General features: G+C 49.5%; 1 protein-coding gene across 2 annotated transcripts in view; it reads right to left on the bottom strand.

The window, feature by feature from the left end:
- NBAS (NBAS subunit of NRZ tethering complex) overlaps positions 1–16,746 on the bottom strand; it is a 2,067,161-nt gene that overhangs the window by 1,139,049 nt on the left and 911,366 nt on the right. For both annotated transcript variants that reach the window (XM_085610668.1, XM_085610669.1), the window contains exon 32: positions 13,042–13,155. In XM_085610668.1, coding sequence (XP_085466794.1) covers positions 13,042–13,155 — 114 coding nt within the window. The remainder of the gene's footprint in view (positions 1–13,041; positions 13,156–16,746) is intronic.

Genomic DNA, 16,746 nt, shown 5'->3' with positions numbered 1-16,746 from the left:
TAACATGTGTCCCATTTAAGGTTAGGTATAGGTATACTACACCTAAGTAAGAGGTGGTTACACCAACTTACCCCAGCTGAGTCATCAGCCAGTTGTGTCAAATTGCTAGGCCAGGCCAGGGGTGGCACAATACATGCTTCAGCCCCTGGTAGGCCTTAGATACACCAATGCCCTGGGTACCTAGTGTACACTGGTACAGGGGCTCACAGGGTGATCCAATTCCAATTGGTTATGCACCTATGGTGCATAGTGTCAATTTAGTAGAGAGAACAGCAGGCTGGGGGTCTGATTAGCAGGCCCACAGCCTCAATATGTCAAAAACCAGGGAAGCAAAAAGCAAAAATTTAGGGTGACCATAGGATAGCAGACCCTACTCTCCTACACCCCCTATCATTGGAATAAGCTGCTGTCCCTATATCCGCACCTGCCGGACTTCCAGAACTTAAAGAAGTTGTTAAAACACAGCTGTTCTGAATTTTCCTCTGCTTTGACCTCAATCAATCAAGTGGCTTATAAAGCGCGACTACTCATCCGTAAGGGTCTCAAAGCCTTGAGGGGGGGTCTGCAGATCTGTCACAAGGCACTGTGGTTCAGTGTAAGAGCCAGTTCTTGAGGTCCTTCCTGAATTGGGTGCAGTGACGGTTAAAAATGGGGGTCTCTAGTTGGCAGAGGTAGGTACCTTTGGCCAAATAGGGACCCTAGCTTCTAGTCAGGGTAAGTGGGAAACATACTGTAGATAACCCCTGCTCAGCCCCTTGGTAGCTTGGCACAAGCAGACAGGCTTATCCCCAAGGCAATGTTTAAAGTATTTGCACCAACACCCACAGTAACACAGTGAAACACCACAAATAGAAACCACACAGGTTATTTATAAAAATATAAATATCTTTATCTAGGTTTTAGGCAAGACTAAAACAACAAAAATTCCACATGTACAATTAGCTCTTCTTCAGGAAATGTCTTTGATAGGTTTTATGGTTAGAGAAAGACAAATAGACTTGTAGAGTCAGTATGGATGCAAACTTAGTTTTAAACGTGTGGAAAAGTCACTTTAAAAAAAAAAACTGCGGGCTTTAAATAGTGTGGTCCTTAATGCTGGCGCTTATCTCCAGGGCGCAGGACTCCTCACACTCGTTCATCGGTTGTAAGTAACTACTGAGCCCCCAGTTAAGCAGTCAGTTGCAGTGCTGACTTCGCCGTCAGCGACTGACCAAAGAAATATGCCTCAAATATGCTTTAAGCATGCCCAGATCGTCCCTCTGCACAGCCCTCGCTACTGCCGCTCCTCTAGGGCAAGTACGGGCCGTCACGATCCCCTGGCTCACTCAACACAGGCAGGAGGCCGAGAGCGCTCTCCCGCAGACCCGCACCCCTGCCCCAGACTCTAACAACAACACTCTCCCTGGACGGTTCCGAGCGGTTACCTGGGGGGGGGGGGGGGGGGTGCGATCTCTAAGGTCTAACACATGTCCCCTCCATCTGAAAAGTGGGGAGAACTACCCATCCCCTTGGAAGTTCTCATCACTAAGGTGAAAAATCTGGACAGACCATCAGCATTGGCGTGTTCTGTACCAGGGCAGTGTTCCACAGTTAAGTCCATTCCCAGTAGGGAGATGGACCACCTCAACAGTTTTGGGTTCTCACCCCTCATCTGCATCAACCATCTGAGGTGCCTGTGGTCTGTCTGAACCGGAAGTGAGTCCCAAACAAGTAGGGTCTTAGCTTCTTCAGTGCCCATACCACAGCAAAAGTTTCCCTTTCAATTGCACTCCACCTCTGTTCCCTGGGAAGTAGCCTCCTACTAATGAAAGCTAAGGGTTGGTCCAAGCCCTTGTCGTTCAATTGTGAGAGTACTGCTCCCACACCATGCTCTGAAGCATCTGTCTGCACCACAAACTCTTTGGAGAAATCAGGCACCTTGAGCACGGGGGCCGTGCACATGGCAACTTTCAGGGCCTCAAAAGCGGTCTGACAGGTATCGGTCCAGATCACCTTCTTGGGCTGCTTCCTTGAAGTCAGCTCCGTCAAGGGGGCAACAATGGTGCCATACCCCTTGACAAACCGTCTGTAATACCCGGTGAGAGCTAAGAAAGCTCTCACCTCTGTCTGGGTCGTGGGGGGCTCCCAAGCCAGAATGGTATCAATCTTGGCCTGTAGGGGCGCCACTTGGCCACTCCCTACTTGGTGTCCCAAATACACCACTGATACATGCTCTACCTGGCACTTACTGGTCTTGGCAGTAAGGCCGGCACTTTGCAGAGCCTTCACCACTTCACAGAGGTGTTGCAGGTGTTCTTCCCAAGTGGAGCTTAACACAGCAATGTCATCCAGGTGAGCGGCGCTGAATTCCTCCAGCCTGGACAGTACCCGGTTGACCAGTCTCTGGAAGGAGGCAGGGGCGTTTTTCAATCCAAAGAGCATAACAATGAACTGGTAGTGCCCCTCAGGTGTTGAAAACACTGACCTCTCTTTGGCCCCCTCAATTAAGGCAATCTGCCAGTACCCAGATGTTAAATCAAACATACTGACATATTGGGCAGCGCTTAACCGATCCACGAGCTCATCAGCTCTGGTGATGGGGTGTGCATCAGTCTTGGTGACCGCATTGAGCCCACGGTAGTCCACACAAAACCGGAGTTCTGGAGTGGCACCAGGTGCAGCTGCTTTTGGCACTAAAACCAGTGGGCTAGCCCAGGGGCTGCTGGAGGGCTCAATTACCAACATCTTGGAAACTTCTTCCTTGATGCTGGCCCTGACCTTGTCAGCTACTCTGTAAAATTTTTGTTTCACAGGCAGACTGTCCCCAGTGTCCACATCATGGACACACCAATTGGTGACTCCAGGTGTCAGGGAGAACAGGGAGGCGAACTGACGCAACACCTGGCGACAGTCCCTCTGCTTTTCTGGGGTCAGGGTAGGTGAGAGGTTCAGCTCATCCACTGACCCATCCTGCTCCCTTGCTGACAGGAGGTCAGGAAGAGGTTCACTCTCCTCCTCCATCCCATCATCGGTAGCAAGGAGCATTGTCACATCAGACCTCTCAAAGTGTGGCTTGAGGAGGTTCACATCTAGGACCCTCAAAGGGTTCCTGGGAGAATGCAAGTCAACCAGATAGGTTACTTCACTCTTGCGCTCCACTACCTCATAAGGACCAGTCCACTTGTCCTGGAGCACACAGGGCTCCACTGGTGCCATCACCCACACTTTCTGCCCAGGTTGAAACTCTATCAGAGTGGCAATATGGATGTACCATCTTTTCATTTCTTTCTGGCTAGCTTCCAGGTTCGCCTGAGCGAGTTTCCTGAAGCGTTGAGTCCGATTCCTGTAGGCCAGCACATAGCTGAACCCATCTTGGAGGGGTCTTACCTGGGGACTTTTCTCAACCCTCCATCAGACTCAGAGGTCCTCTCATAGGTTGACTGTACAGGAGTTCAAAGGGACTGAATCCCAAGGACTTCTGTAGGCAAACCACAGGCATGGCAGAAAGACGTCTCACTGCCGTCTCATGGGCTCCGCAAGGCCCATAATCATGCTTTTCAGGGTTCGGTTGAATCTCTCAACCAACCCATTCCCTTGAGGATGGTAAGGAGTGGCAAACATTTAAGTTACCCCACACTCCTCCCAAAAAGACTTCATGTACTTTGAGATGAAGTTGGTGCCCCGGTCGGAGACCACCTCTCAGGGGAACCCCACACGGGGAAAAAACCCAATCAATGCACGGCCCACCATGGGGGCTGTGATTGTCCTGAGAGGGACAGCTTCCGGGTACCTGGTGGCATGGCCCACCAAGATCAAGATAAACTTGTTGCCTAAGGCTGTCTTGGGTTCCAGTGGCCCTACAATGTCGATGCCCACCCGCTCAAAAGGGGTGCTCACCACAGGAAAGGGTTGGAGGGGAGCCTTACACTTCCCTACACTCTTGCCACTTGCCTGGCAAGTCTGGCAAGTCCTACAATGTGTGCTGACGTGCTTCCTCATTTGGGGCCAGTAAAAGTGGGTGACAAGCCTCTTATAGGTCTTGTCATACCCCAAATGTCCTGCGTGAGGCACGTCAGGAGCCAGACCCATTAGGAAGGGCCTGAAGTGCTCAAGTACCACCAGCACACGGGCTGCACCGGGCTCAGCGACCTTAGGCTCACTATAGAGTAATCCATCTTCCCAGTAAATGAGGTGAGTTCTGGACTCACCACCTGCTGCCTGGTCTGTAGCCTGTTGCCGCATACCAATGAGAGAAGGGCATTCCATCTGCGCCTTGCAGAACTCCTCCCTGGAGGGACCTCCTTCCTGCTGCCAAAGGGTCAGCTCAGGGAGGTCTCCCAGTTCGGCAACCTGTTTCCCTGTAGGTTCCAGGATATCCTCCTCAGGTTCTGCTTCCTCCTGGACCGTGGGAACGGCTGGGGCTGGTTTCCCACGCCCTCTGTCCCTTCTTCTGGCAGGCACCTGGGCCACTGTTTCAGACTCCAGGTCCTCTTGATTTCCCCTACTGGCTGCCATTGACCAAGTGGTCACACAGACCCACTCAGGCAGTCCCAACATCTCCAAATGAGCCTGGCGTTCCACCTCCTTCCATAGGGAACACTCCAGGTCATTTCCCAGCAGACAGTCTACAGGCATGGATGGACTAACAAAGACTTTCAAGGAACCTGAGACCCCCCCACTCCAAGGGAACTAGCGCCACCTTACACAGGCGCACGGAGTTGTCTGCTGCAACTACAGGGTGAAGTGCATTGGGAATAACCTGCTCCTCAGACACCCATTGACACCTGACAGATGTCAGATGTCACACTTGCTCCGGTGTCTCTTAGAGCCTCCACCCTCCTCCCATTGATGGTCACCCACTGCCTGTATTTTCTAGTGTTCTCAGGCAGGTGGGACTCCTGGACCATCTCTCTGTCTCCTGAAGAGACGAGGGTCATCACTGCTGGCTCCCCCCTTCACTGGAAACTAATTCCTCCCCCAACGCTACACTCACTAAACCCAGTGTCTGAGCACCAGTGGGTGCTTGGTTTTTCTGGGGGCACCTAGGGGCAATGTGACCCACCTCCCTACATGAATAGCATGTGGGTGGAGCTCGGTTGTTATCTTGTCTGCCCTTAGGGGGCCAGGATGTCTTAGGCTTGGGGGGCTGGAACTCCTTCTCCTGGGAACTATTTTGGGGCCCTTTAGAAAACTCCTTTTTGTTGCCCTTATCCTCCCCCACCTTCTGCTGGGGACCCTGCCCACCTTTGACTGCAGTACCCACAATCACCTTGTGGACCCTGGTGCTAGTCCAGGGGTCCGCCTCCTTAGCAAGCTCACTGGGGTCAGTTAGCTTACTATCCAAAAGATGCTGGCGCGGCTCTGGAATACACAGACTACTCAAGTGCTCCCAACTAATTAAAAGGCACAACCCCTTATAATCAGTTACTTTGCTGCCCTTTATCCAACCTTCCAGTGCACACGTGTACAGATTCACACATTCAACCCAGGTACTGGAATCAAGCTTCTTGAAGTTCCTATACTCCTACCTGTACTGCTCTGGAGTGATTCCATACCTGAGACATAGGCCTCCTTCATATTGGGGTAGGTCAGGGTACCTGCCAACTTTAAGGGCGCTAGAACATCCCTCTGAGAAGCCTCAAAGTGTTTCCACAAGCCCGCCCCCAATGCTTCTCAGGCACCTCATTCATTTTCAACGCAATCTCATAGGACCTAAACCAGGCATAGATATCCTCATCCCTCTGATAATTCTGTCACCACTTGAACTGGACTCCACTTGCTTGGCTTTAATGTCCACTTCCCTCATGCTCAACTCATGAGTTTCTTCTCTTCTAAAGCAAGAGCGTGCTTGCTCTCCTCTGCTCTCTTTTCGCTTTCAAAGCGCAATTTATTTTCCTCTAGGGCACGAGCCTCTTTGCTCTGCTCCATTGTGGCCTTGAGCTTCAAAACTTCCAGCTTGTGCTATCTGATTCTTTGGTTCTCTTCCCGCTCCTCTGGGGTAAGGCTTCCAGTGGAATGGACTCTGCTAGCCTAGGAGGCTCCTCCTGGCACAGGCAAATCCTGTGATCCAAAACCATTCCCTTGGCCATCCTCATCCACCTTTGCATCCCCTGTCTCCTCAGCCCGCTTGGCTTCCCACCAGGCCCTTAAGGCCTTCTGCAGCTCCTCCTTCTTGGCACTACTCTTCATGGGGTACCTCTCTGTAGGCAAACAACAGGCATGGCAGAAAGACATCTCACTGCCGTCTCATGGGCTCCGCAAGGCCCATAATCATGCTTTTCAGGGTTCGGTTGAATCTCTCAGCCAACCCACTCCCTTGAGGATGGTAAGGCGTGGCAAACTTTTAAGTTACCCCACACTCCTCCCACAAAGACTTCATGTACTCTGAGATGAAGTTGGTGCCCCGGTCAGAGACCACCTCTCAGGGGAACCCCACACGGGGAAAAAACCCAATCAATGCACGGCCCACCATGGGGGCTGTGATTGTCCTGAGAGGGACAGCTTCCGGGTACCTGGTGGCATGGCCCACCAAGATCAAGATAAACTTGTTGCCTAAGGCTGTCTTGGGTTCCAGTGGCCCTACAATGTCGATGCCCACCCGCTCAAAAGGGGTGCTCACCACAGGAAAGGGTTGGAGGGGAGCCTTACACTTCCCTACACTCTTGCCACTTGCCTGGCAAGTCTGGCAAGTCCTACAATGTGTGCTGACGTGCTTCCTCATTTGGGGCCAGTAAAAGTGGGTGAAAAGCCTCTGATAGGTCTTGTCATACCCCAAATGTCCTGCGTGAGGCACGTCAGGAGCCAGATCCATTAGGAAGGCCCTGAAGTGCTCAAGTACCACCAGCACACGGGCTGCACCGGGCTCAGCGACCTTAGGTTCACTATAGAGTAATCCATCTTCCCAGTAAATGAGGTGAGTTCCGGACTCGCCACCTGCTGCCTGGTCTGTAGCCTGTTGCCGCATACCAATGAGAGAAGGGCATTCCATCTGCGCCTTGCAGAACTCCTCCCTGGAGGGACCTCCTTCCTGCTGCCGATGGGTCAGCTCAGGGAGGTCTCCCAGTTCGGCAACCTGTTTCCCTGTAGGTTCCAGGCCATCCCCCTCAGGTTCTGCTTCCTCCTGGACCGTGGGAACGGCTGGGGCTGGTTTCCCACGCCCTCTGTCCCTTCTTCTGACAGGCACCTGGGCCACAGTTTCAGACTCCAGGTCCTCTTGATTTCCCCTACTGGCTGCCATTGACCAAGTGGTCACACAGACCCACTCAGGCAGTCCCAACATCTCCAAATGAGCCTGGCATTCCACCTCCTTCCATAGGGAGCCCTCCAGGTCATTTCCCAGCAGACAGTCTACAGGCATGGATGGACTAACAAAGACCTTCAAGGAACCTGAGACCCCCCACTCCATGGGAACTAGCGCCACCTTACACAGGCGCACGGAGTTGTCTGCTGCAACTACAGGGTGAAGTGCATTGGGAATAACCTGCTCCTCAGACACCCATTGACACCTGACAGATGTCAGATGTGACACTTGCTCCGGTGTCTCTTAGAGCCTCCACCCTCCTCCCATTGATGGTCACCCACTGCCTGTATGTTCTAGTGTTCTCAGGCAGGTGGGACTCCTGGACCATCTCTCTGTCTCCTGAAGAGACAAGGGTCATCACTGCTGGCTCCCCCCTTCACTGGAAACTAATTCCTCCCACAACGCTACAGTCACTAAACCCAGTGTCTGAGGGTGCTTGGTTTTTCTGGGGGCACTTAGGGGCAATGTGACCCACCTCCCTACATGAATAGCATGTGGGTGGAGCTCGGTTGTTATCTTGTCTGCCCTTAGGGGGCCAGGATGTCTTAGGCTTGGGGGGCTGGGACTCCTTCTCCTGGGAACTATTTTGGGGCCCTTTAGAGAACTCCTTTTTGTTGCCCTTATCCACCCCCACCTTCTGCTGGGGACCCTGCCCACCTTTGACTGCAGTACCCACAATCCCCTTGTGGACCGTGGTGCTAGTCCAGAGGTCCGCCTCCTTAGCAAGCATACTGGGGTCAGTTAGCTTACTATCCAAAAGATGCTGGCGCAGCTCTGGAACACACAGACTACTCAAGTGCTCCCAACTAATTAAATGGCACAACCCCTTATAATCAGTTACTTTGCTGCCCTTTATCCAACCTTCCAGTGCACGCGTGTACAGATTCACACATTCAACCCAGGTACTGGAATCAAGCTTCTTGAAGTTCCTATACTCCTGCCTGTACTGCTCTGGAGTGATTCCATACCTGAGGCATAGGCCTCCTTCATATTGGGGTAGGTCAGGGTACCTGCCAACTGTAAGGGCGCTAGAACATCCCTCTCAGAAGCCTCAAAGTGTTTCCACAAGCCCGCCCCCAATGCTTCTCAGGCACCTCATTCATTTTCAACGCAATCTCTTAGGACCTAAACCAGGCATAGATATCCTCACCCCTCTGATAATTCTGTAATCACTTGAACTGGACTCCACTTGCTTGGCTTTAATGTCCAGTTCCCTCATGCTCAACTCATGAGTTTCTTCTCTTCTAAAGCGAGAGCGTGCTTGCTCTCCTCTGCTCTCTTTTCGTTTTCAAAGCGCAATTTATTTTCCTCTAGGGCACGAGCCTCTTTGCTCTCCTCTATTTTGGCATTGAGCTTCAAAACTTCCAGCTTGTGCTCTCTGATTCTTTGGTTCTCTTCCAGCTCCTCTGGGGTAAGGCTTCCAGCAGAATGGACTCTGCTAGCCTAGGAGGCTCCTCCTGGCACAGGCAAATCCTGTGATCCAAAACCATTCCCTTGGCCATCCTCATCCACCTTTGCATCCCCTGTCTCCTCAGCCCGCTTGGCTTCACACCAGGCCCTTAAGGACTTCTGCAGCTCCTCCTTCTTGGCGCTACTCTTCATGGGAGATCCCAAACTTTTGCAAAATTGTTTCAGTTGATCTACTTTATAGGTAAGCAATGCATCAATATCAAACTCCAATTCTGCAATCTCACTGGCTGGTTTACCCTTCTGAGACATGATGCGTGGATTCTTTAAGGGTCATTCAAAAATAGAACCCCCCCCCAAAAAAAACACAGTATGTGACTAAGTAGTGGTCTGAGCTAAAAACTAGTGGTGTACACTAATCACGGTGGGTCAAGTGCAAATTCTCACCACTGACCACCAATATTAGAAATGGGGGTCTCTAGTTGGCAGAGGTAGGTACCTTTGGCCAAATAGGGACCCTTGCTTCTAGTCAGGGTAAGGGAGAAACACACTGTAGATAACCCCTGCTCCCCCCTTGGTAGCTTGGCACGAGCAGACAGGCTTATCACCAAGGCAATGTGTAAAGTATTTGCACCAACACCCACAGTAACACAGTGAAACACCACAAATGGACACCACACAGGTTATTTATAAAGATATACATATCTTTTTCTAGGTTTTAGGCAAGACCAAAACAACAAAAATTCCACATATACAATTAGCTCTTCTTCAGGCATTGTCTTTGATAGGTTTTATGGTTAGAGAAAAAAAAATAGACTTGTAGAGTCAGTATGGATGCAAACTCAGTTTCAAACATGTGGAAAAGTCACTTTAAAAAACAAACTGCGGGCTTTAAATAGTGTGGTCCTTAATGCTGGCGCTTATCTCCAGGGCGCAGGACTCCTCACACTCGTTCATCGGTTGTAAGTAACTACTGAGCCCCCAGCTAAGCAGTCAGTTGCAGTGCTGACTTCGCCGTCAGCGACTGACCACAGAAATATGCCTCAAATATGCTTTTAGCATGCCCAGATCGTCCCTCTGCACAGCCCCCGGTACTGCCGCTCCTCTAGGGCAAGTACGGGCCCTCACGATCCCCTGGCTCACTCTACACAGGCAGGAGGCCGAGAGCGCTCTCCCGCAGACCCGCACCCCTGCCACAGAAGGTAACAACACGCTCCCTGGACGGTTCCGAGCGGTTACCTGGGGGGGGGGGGTCTCTTTCCTTCCTTTGCCAGAAGCAGCTGGTTGCTGGGACAGCATTGGGACGCCTCGCGCTTCCTCAAAATCAGTGCGGCTCCTCTGGGTGACTAGCTTCTCGTTGCCGGGCAACACCCCGCACTGGCACCAATCCCAGCGCGGCTTCCCTGTGACATCGGCTAACTTAGGCCGGCGGCGGTGAAATCAGCACAGTGTTCCCGAGGTTCCTGGGCTGGCGGCAGGGAATTACTGGTACACATTGCTGGTCACGGGCCGACAACACACACAGCGCGTTCAGGCTCCCGGGCCGGCGGCGGCGAAATTGGCACACAGCGCTTTCCTGCAGTCATAGGCCGGCAGCACACACAGCACTTTCAGGCTCCCGGGCCGACGGCGGTGAAATTGGCACACAGTGCATTCCTTGTAGAACACAAAGAAAGGCCCTTCTCAGCAACACAGGCTCCATGTAGCACACCAGCTGGATACAAGCGCATGCACACAGAGCCTCTGGGACTCTTGGAATCTTTTATGATCCTCTGTTTCAATAACAGAGGCCAGCTCTCCTTAGGCCCTTGGAGACTCTTGACTTCTTGACACAGCACACAGCAAAGTCCTCAGCAAGCAGGGGGGACACAGCAAAGTCCCTTGTCCTCTCCTTAGTTGAATCAGCAAACTGTAGGCCAGCCCCAGAGCACACAGCAAGGGCAGTACTTCTCCTCAGTCTTCTTCAGCAGTTCTTCTTTGGCAGAGGTTCCTCTTGATCACGAAGGATTCTAATTTTACAGGGGCTTTAGCTCTTACTTTTATACCCCAAAGGTCTTTGTTCTTCATGTGTTAGGGGTCCTGGACCCAGTTCAAACCAGTTCTGGGTGCACTCTGCCAGTGCACAACCTCTTCCTTTGTGAAGGTGGGCCAGGGTCTTCAGACGCACCGCAGGAGGCAGAGCCAGCATTGTGGAAGGCAGGCACAGCCCTATTCAGGCCCAAGGTGATACTCCTCCAACTACTTCAAATGCAGAGAGGTCTATTCAGCCTGGTGCTGACTCATCCAGACTTCTGGAACCACCCCAGCCCCTGTCACTCTCAAACCAGACAGTCAATCCACAACCAGGCAGAGGCACACAGAAAGGTTGAAGAAAACAGCCACTTTCTAAAAGTGCTATTTTCAAACACAGAATTTAAAAACCAACTATACTAAAAGATGTGTTATTAAATTCTGAGTTCAGGGATACCAGACTCCAATGGCCAATTTCACTCCTGTGGGAAGATATGCAGGTAACCATGTTACTCAGCATTTCCCATTCTGTCCTATGGGCAATATGGCTTCTCCATAGTGAAAAACGAAATTGGCAGTATTTCACTATCAGGACATGGTACACACATCAGTACATGTCCTACCTTTCACATACACTGCACCCTGCCCACGGGGGTACCTTGGGCCTGTTATAGGGGTGTCCTCGGTGCACAGAAAGTGGGTGCACTTGTCAGGTCAAGATGGCAAGTGGGTGCACGTGTCAGGTCAAAATGGCAGTTAGGAACTGCGCGCAGGCACTGCGGTGGCAGGCCTGAGACATCTCTTTGGGGCTACTTATGTGGGTGGCACAATCGGTGCTGCAGGCCCACTAGTAGCATTTGACTTACCAGCCCTGGCACACTTAGTGCACTTTACTAGGGACCTACTGGTAAGACAAATATGCCAATCATGGATAACGGTCTTCTCAGAGTTTAGCTTGAGGCAGCTGTCCTTCATCCAGGTGGCGACAGCATTCATCCTGTTGTAGCACTGAGATGCTCCCTCGGGAGTGAGTCATGCGCTGTACCAAGTAAATAAATATATAAATAGGATTCTTCTCACACCTTCCTTACAGTCCCTCTATCTTGAATATAGGGGTTTTGAATATAGGGAATTGTAGAGTGCACAGCTACTACAGTGTCCCGTCGCTAAGCCTACAGCAGAAGGGAGGAGCTATCTTGGTCTTTGAATAGGTGAGCTTTCAGTTGTTTACGGAAGGTCTCAGTGTGAGAGATGTAACTAAGAGCCACGGGGAGTTCATTCCAATATCTGGCTGCTAGTACTGAGCAGGCCGAACTGCCCCATTTCTTTCATCTGGTAAAACCAATACTTAGCAGATGAGCTGATTAAGACCTCAAGGATCTTTTAGGACAGTAAGGGGTCTGTCTGTCCTGTAAGTATTTGGGGCCAGTCTTGTAGAACGCTGCGTGTGGCACAGCCAGTTCCGGTCAACTGTCTCTATTTTTCTATATGCAACACATAGTTATGAACCATTGGCTCAAAATGCCATGATGTACTTGTTATGACAACATGAAATCACTCTGTGGTGCTCAATAAATTTTGTTTAAAAAACAAGAAACAAAGCAACTACCCCAAGAAATTAAAGCAATGGCTTTTTAGGGCTGGCTAGACACAGTGTATTGTCTGCTAGAATTCATGTAATTTAAAAAAAGATTATGAAGAAGCAGTATTAAAAGAGCGGCTTTGGCACCAAAAAAAAGAAATATGAACCATTGGCTCACTAACCTAAATTGTAGTTATTCACATCTGAAACTGTGAGAAATTACTAGAATACACCCACCAATTAATTGCTCTATAGTCTTTTTCTGTCACACAGTTACCTTATGGCATATATATGAACTTACAGTGGCCTAGGAATAACGTACAATAACACTACAACTTTTCATACGCATGTGTTTACCATGAGCTTATAACTTGTGAATTCCTGGCACGATACTTCCATGATGCAATCCAGTATCACTGGATTTTGGTAATGAGGTGGTCCACATTAAGCTAAATTAGCGGAGCGGTAGAAAAGTGCTTAGAGCCAATTACTGCATATTGTGTTTCCATTGCATTCTGAACAAAGGTTATAGCAATATTAGTGTCAAGAGACTATGTAATGGTGTGTGATGCTCTGAAAACGTTTCATAATCCATAGTCATAAAACTCCAAGGCTCTCCTAACCCACTTTACGTTTTGTAAGTTAATAACGTTCACTTTTCCAGACTGCGAGGCTCCACTTGTAGAACAGAAAAAAAAGTAAGAGAATGTTGTAACAAGTGTCAGTAATAACATGCACAATAGTCTCTTTTCAGAAAACATACCTGCAACCCTCAGCAAATTTGCGAGAGTCAAGAGCTTGGTTGACTGTTTGTAGTTCGCTGGGCACTGAGCAATGCATTTCTTAATCAGACTTAGACGATCAGTGCACAACCTCACTGTTGAAATAAATAAATGCACATAATATGTTAAAGAGAATAATTTTGACTGGAATACAAGATATTGGTCCTAAAATGTAGGCACCATGAGCATCAAGTAAGTATGATTACAGTCATGGATAATAGTTGGCAATCTATGATGTAAAGCAGAAGGAGCAACAACGGCATATAATTCGCTAAAAGTAACTTACTTGTAGAACTCACACTCCAATGTGGCTATCTTCAGCTGATTTGCACTCTAGAAATACTTTTAAATATCACAGTAGACCATCCTCCACTACAGGATTCTATAATGGCGATTCCCTCATTTGCAAGGGGCATTCCTCTGCAGTACATGGAATCCCAACTTCCCACAGCTCAAGTAACATTATGACCTGTGCCACAGCAATTGCTATACCCCAGGGGATCCCAGACTTTATAGCCACTCCCACCCATGGTGGTCTACCATACAAATATCACCATAGAGATGGATAGATAGATAAATCTTAATTGCACAATTAATTAGAACCACTGCGGTTTAAAATCTCAAAGCAGATAAAGAATACATGATTATATAAAACGTTAAGAATATATAAAGTATTATAAAAGACATAAAAAAGACTAAGTAACGGGCTGGCCTTTTCTCAGCAATCTAAAGACTCCCTTTTATCCCCCTTCAACCGCTGCTCACAGGCCACATGAGGGCCAGATTGGTTTGACAGGCTTTCCCAAAGTTGGCAAATGAATTATTATAGTAGGGTATGGTTCAGCATGGAGCAGGATCCCGGGCCTGGGGGGACTCAAGCAGTGTGGCTACAAATTTCATAAAGTTCCCGAAACGGGCAGGTAACTGGGCTGAATCTCCTCTTCTATGGCACCTCAACAGGGCCTGGCATTTAAAATGCACCATAGCGGCTCAAGCCAAAATTTCTTTAAAGGGTACAATTTGTCACAAATGCAGAGTACATGTGTCAATGATTCCTCTCCCTTTGCACAGAGGCGACATTGCCTGCCAGTCATCCAAGTTTCAGCGACCATACCAGTATGATTTCAAAGGGATTCATCCGAATGGCAAACCCCTTAGCTGACGTTTAATGCTCAAGTCAAGGGGTAAGGAGAGATAGGATGGAAGGGTCCCTGGCTCGTACAGCGTTGAGACCATCCTTCTGTATTCAAATTTCTTCACGGTTTGTACTTCATATTCTGATATTAGCTTTCCTTGTTTAATCTCGACTAACAAATTCCTAATGCTAGGCAATTTCAATGTGCACAGTGAATGTGAAACACTCCCCGACACATCGCTGTTTGTTGCAGACCTGGCTCTCCTAGGTCTAACAAAGCTTAACGACGGCCCGACCCACTCTGCAGGTCACACACTAGATATTATTTTTTCCAACACCTCTTGCATCCGGTGTGAACCCCCTCAACCTCTGACTTGGTCAGACCATGCATCCATTGAATTCACTATTCAGGGCCCAAGCGCGACTGCTGCTCCCTCTGCTACCGCCCTCAGCGTCTGCAGACAATGGCATAAGATCTCCCAGATAGCTTCCAGGCAGCTTTCTCACCATCCTGGGAAGCTGAACTTTCCCAAATTGATGAAGGACTAGCCAGATTCAATTCGGTGGTTACAAGGACCATTGACCTGCTTGCGCTCCTCAAATCATTCCCGAATACAGCTAGGCGGACTCAATCAGCTTGGTATTCCCCCGAGTTTCGCCCCGAAAAATGGCAGTGCAAAAATCTGGAGAGACGTTGGCGCAGGTCCCAGGAATCGAGTGACACAGATAATTTCACGACTGCCCTCTCCTCCTACCACAAAATTATAAAAGGAGAGCAAAAAACGTTTATCGCCCAACAGTTTGTCAAGGCAGAGAACGCTCCTAAAATACGATTTCAGATACTGAAATCCTTTACCAGTCCAAAGGCCTGCAATACTCCTGAGACCTCCTCTCAAGCCCTTTGTGACGACATCGCCCAGTACTTATCACAGAAAATTGACCTTATCAATGATAAGATCGCTCCCTCTGGGAGCCAACAATTGCTTGCACCTTCTCCCGACCCACCAGCACTTGCAAACCCACAACTGCTTGAAAGCTTTCCTCCTATGTCAACTGCAGCGGAGGCAGCCTTACTTCATTCAGTTAAATCTGGCTCTCCCCTTGATGTTATCTGAGCAAAAGTAGCCTCCTCCCTTTCCAACCAAACTCTCTTCATCCATAGGCACAATCCTCAACCGCTCTATGAAAGAGGGTCATCTTCCACGGGATTGGAAAGCGTAACAGGTCATCCCTATTCAAAAAATCCTAAGGTCCCTATGGAAGAACTCTCCAATCTCCACCCCATTTCTCTACTACCTCACCTAAGCAAAATCCTGGAAAAATACATTAATCAACATCTATCCGCCCATGTCGAAAATAATGGCAGCCTGGACCCATCTCAATCTGGTTTTAGGCCCAATACAGTACGGAGTCGGCCCTATTGGAGGTCTCGGATAACATCAGAATGACCTTAGACAGTGGGCACTCTACAATCCTCATGCTGTTGGACCTTTCCGACGCGTTTGACACAGTGTCACACCAGATCTTGCTCAGGAGATTGGACTTAGAGGATCTGCCCTTCAGTGGATGACTAGCTTCCTGTCCTCCCATACTCAGACTGTCAATCTAGGACCTTTTCGGTCCAAGATGATGGAATTGGCCAAGGGCGTCCCTAAGGGCTCATGTTTGAGCCCTAAATTGTTTAACATCTACATTGCCACCTTGGCCAACCTCCTCGTCGGCTATGTCCACCTTTTTAGAGGGAATGACTGCCATTGCCCTTTGGATGAAAAGCACATTTCTCCAACTCAAAGCAGGAAAGACGGAGATTATGCTTTTTGGGGATGCCCCTCTTCTGTGGTCCCCAGATTGGTGGCCGGCAGCCCTTGGCACCCCTCTAGGCCCTAAAGTCCTAGCTAAAAACTTGGGCATTCGCCTTAATCATGCCTTAACATTTAAGGAGCATGCTGCCCACACTGCCGGCATCTGCTTTTATGTATTGGGATTGCTTCGACGAGACTTCCCCTTTTTGCCAGATTATACCCTTAAAACTCTCATTCAGACCATGGTTATGAGCCGTCTCGACTACTGTAATGCTCTCCTGGTGTCTGCGAATAAGTCTTCACTCAGCAGGTTGCAGGTGGTCCAGAATACCGCTGCGCGACTCGTCACTAATGCTCCGTTCAAAACACCTTCCCTTCCCCATCTCCACTGGCTCCCAATCCGCAAGCGTGTAAAATTCAAAGTCTGCTGTATTGTCCATAAAGCCCTGCATAACAAAGGCCCTCTCTACATCTCTAGGAAACTTAAGCCATACGCTTCCTCTAGGACCCTCAGTTCAGGAAGCAAATCTCTTCTCTTAGTTCCCAGGGTTAGGAAAACGAGACTAGGTGGGAAATCTTTTTCCTACCTCGCTCCCCTGTATTGGAACCAGCTTCTCATACACCTGAGATAATGCCCTGACTATTCACGCTTCAGGAAACTACTTAAGACCACCTTGTTTTTAAATTTCTCGTCAGCCCGCATAGCAGCTCCATCCAAAGCGCAGAGATACCCCTCCGGGGGTGATTCA

This window comes from Triturus cristatus, chromosome 6, assembly GCF_964204655.1.
Source record: "Triturus cristatus chromosome 6, aTriCri1.1, whole genome shotgun sequence".
Classification (NCBI taxonomy): Eukaryota; Metazoa; Chordata; class Amphibia; order Caudata; family Salamandridae; genus Triturus; species Triturus cristatus.
This window is presented reverse-complemented; position numbering and strand designations above follow the sequence as displayed.